The sequence below is a fragment of the Austrofundulus limnaeus genome, unplaced genomic scaffold (genome assembly GCF_001266775.1).
Source record: "Austrofundulus limnaeus strain Quisiro unplaced genomic scaffold, Austrofundulus_limnaeus-1.0 Scaffold236, whole genome shotgun sequence".
NCBI lineage: Eukaryota > Metazoa > Chordata > Actinopteri > Cyprinodontiformes > Rivulidae > Austrofundulus > Austrofundulus limnaeus.
This window is the reverse complement of record NW_013952638.1, coordinates 226265-228852: the sequence shown is the minus strand read 5'-3', so window position 1 is coordinate 228852 and position 2588 is coordinate 226265. Positions and strand designations below refer to the sequence as shown.

General features: G+C 44.2%; 1 protein-coding gene and 1 long non-coding RNA gene across 3 annotated transcripts in view; one reads left to right on the top strand and one right to left on the bottom strand.

Moving 5' to 3' along the window:
- The window catches only part of hspa13 (heat shock protein 70 family, member 13), a 5679-nt gene extending 4022 nt beyond the window's left edge, over positions 1-1657 (bottom strand). The window contains exons 1-4 of one of the 2 annotated variants that reach the window (XM_014019933.1): positions 1494-1656; positions 1070-1410; positions 389-602; positions 133-300 (exon numbers count right to left, since the gene is read on the bottom strand). In XM_014019933.1, the coding sequence (XP_013875387.1) occupies positions 133-300; positions 389-602; positions 1070-1410; positions 1494-1518 (748 nt within the window). In that variant the 5' untranslated portion in view covers positions 1519-1656. Of the gene's footprint in view, positions 1-132; positions 301-388; positions 603-1069 lie in introns of both variants that reach the window. The other variant, XM_014019932.1, reaches the window with a different exon arrangement.
- On the top strand, positions 1486-2558 carry LOC106525638 (uncharacterized). The gene is made up of 3 exons (XR_001311142.1): positions 1486-1577; positions 1699-1766; positions 2337-2558. It is a non-coding gene; the product is annotated as an uncharacterized LOC106525638 (long non-coding RNA).
- The last annotated feature ends 30 nt before the right edge of the window (positions 2559-2588 follow it).

Below are 2588 nucleotides of genomic sequence, written 5' to 3'. Positions count from 1 at the left end.
TGCTTGAAGCGCGTCCACCATAGACTTTGTATGTAAACCTGAGGCTCCTGATGCTGAAATCGTGTTCGGTGTGAACGCACCCTAATGGCTGCAACTACAGATGTACAACTGTAAAAGTCTGACATGGTTTACCTGCCATAGCCCTGGTGAGGAACATGCCCCCCTGCTTGTTGAGCAGAGACACATCCAGCGTCCCGCCCCCGAGGTCCACCACCAGCACGTTGAACACGTCCACCTTGTGCAGGCCGTAGGCCATGGCTGCGGCCGTGGGCTCGTTGATCACGCGCAGGATCTCCAAACCTGCAAGACCGGAACCAGGGAGTCAGTGTGCCCTTTAGGAGTACGTTGTCTGAGAATTTAACCCCTCGTTTCAAACCAGCGGTCGGACCTGCGAGGTTAGCGGCTCGGACCGTGTAGTTCCTCTGTCTCTCGTCGAACTCTGCCGGCACCGAGATGACCGCCTTCTGGACGAGCACGCCCAGGTGTCGCTCGGCCATCTTCTTCATCTTCAGCAGCAGCCTGGAGCCGATGAACTCCGGGCTTACGGRGAAGGTGTGGTTGGTGAAGATCTCGAACTCTGCACTACCATTGTTGTTTACCACCTGGAGGCAGAGGAGGATCAAGGGGCACGCTTTAGTGAGAGTGGAACAAACAAAAGCAGCTTTTGGTGCAATTTTTAGTTTAGGTTACTTGGTGCTGATTTTAAAAGTTTGCCCACTAGTCTTTCATTTTTATAGTAGTTWTATTTTAATGTAGGGAGACAGAATATCAAACTAAATTCCAGGTAAGAAATACAATTKAAAAGGAGACATATAAAGCTTCCCCCCCCCACACACACACACACATTTAAATCATTCAGTTGAGGTCTATAGTCTAAAATCCTCCTGATTGCAACTCCACAATCCCCTCTTTRACCCCTTTGTCTCTCCTAGAGAATCCAAGCAACAAAAAGCCATTAACTAAAGAAGTTAAAGTATGTTAATGAAGTTAATGTATATATGTCCCCTTTAAAAGCCATCAAATAACATCAGAAACAATTCCCTCCACCCTGACCCCCAGCATCACCCACCTTAAACGGGTACCTGGAGCTCTCCTGCTCCAGCACACCTGGCTCGAATTTCTTCCCAATGAACCTCTTGGCGTCGTAGACGGTGCTCTGCGGGTTGCTGTCACCCAGCTCCACGGCTTCGTGTCCGGCCAGCACCGCGGTGCTGGTGAAGGTGACGGTGCTGGGGATGCTCTTCCTCCCCTCCTCGTCTGCGATCACCTCCACTTCCCCGCTGCCCGGGTGGAAGACACCGACCGAGCAGAAGGTCGTACCCAGGTCCAGGCCGATTACTTTGGGTTTGGGGGGTGGCAAGTACTGCTGGCCCAGATAACCGGCCAGGAACAAAGCCAGAATCACCGAACCTGCGACACCGGAAAGCACTCTCATAAGGACCGACCGGCTAGCTTGTTGTGTTAGCATCTATAATGTTTGTTTTTCAGCTTACCGATCATAGAAATTTCTCCCGCCATCGTCAGGAAGTGTCTGGAAGTCCCCTGCCGCTCAGGAATCACAAATGTCGGAGAAAATGGTAAGAAGTGGGAATAAGATGACTAGTGACAGCTGTACGTGTCGAAACTGGTGGTTTTTCCCCACTTCTTTAAAGTACACGTCAAAGTTACATAGCTTCCTGTGATTTCTGGGTAATGTAGTTCACTCTCTACGCCATGATCGTTGCAGACGATGAGGATGATGACGACGTTTGACTACAAGTTCCAGTGTAAGAGACACGACGTTAGTAGCCAATCAGAAAGCGGTTTAAAGCGGACGAGTTTGAATGCTGCATTCATGGTGCCTCAGAAATATCARATAAACCACAGTACAGTATAAATTTCTTTTTTCGTGTGCTATATGCTGTTTCTTATAATCTACGTACCTGTAAAAAGCTTATTGCAAAATATTAATGTCAGACTTTACAAGCTTTATTTTTTTAGCTTTACTCAAATTGTGGTTTAACTGAAGCACAGTCGACAACTTTCGTTTAAGTTCAATTTGAAATTTAAAAATTCCGACTTCCTAGTGTGTTTTGAATGCAGCAATGCATTGTGTAGGGAAAATGTTTTTATACTACTACTACTACTACTACTACTACTACTACTACTAATAATAATAATAATAATAATAATAATAATTATTATTATTATTATTATTATTATTATTATTATTATTATTATTATTATACATTTAATTACTTTATTATATACACTGCTCAAAAAAATAGAGAACATTCAAATAAAACATCCTAGATCTGAATAAATGAAATATTCTCATTGAATACTTTGTTCTGCAGGCTGAAGGCTCTGCTCCCAACCTCTGGAACTCTCAACCACCAGACCTACGAAACATCACCTCTACTTCTCAATTCCAGACTGATCTGAAAACACACCTTTTTAGATTAGCTTATTCTTCATAACCCTGTTTTTTGTACTTTATATTCTTTTTATTTTTATTTTGTGTCTGTTAGTCCCTGCACTGTTTTTGTTTTTACAGAATGCTATCTGATTTTCTTCTGCTGTATAGTGTCCTTGGGTGTCCTGAAAGG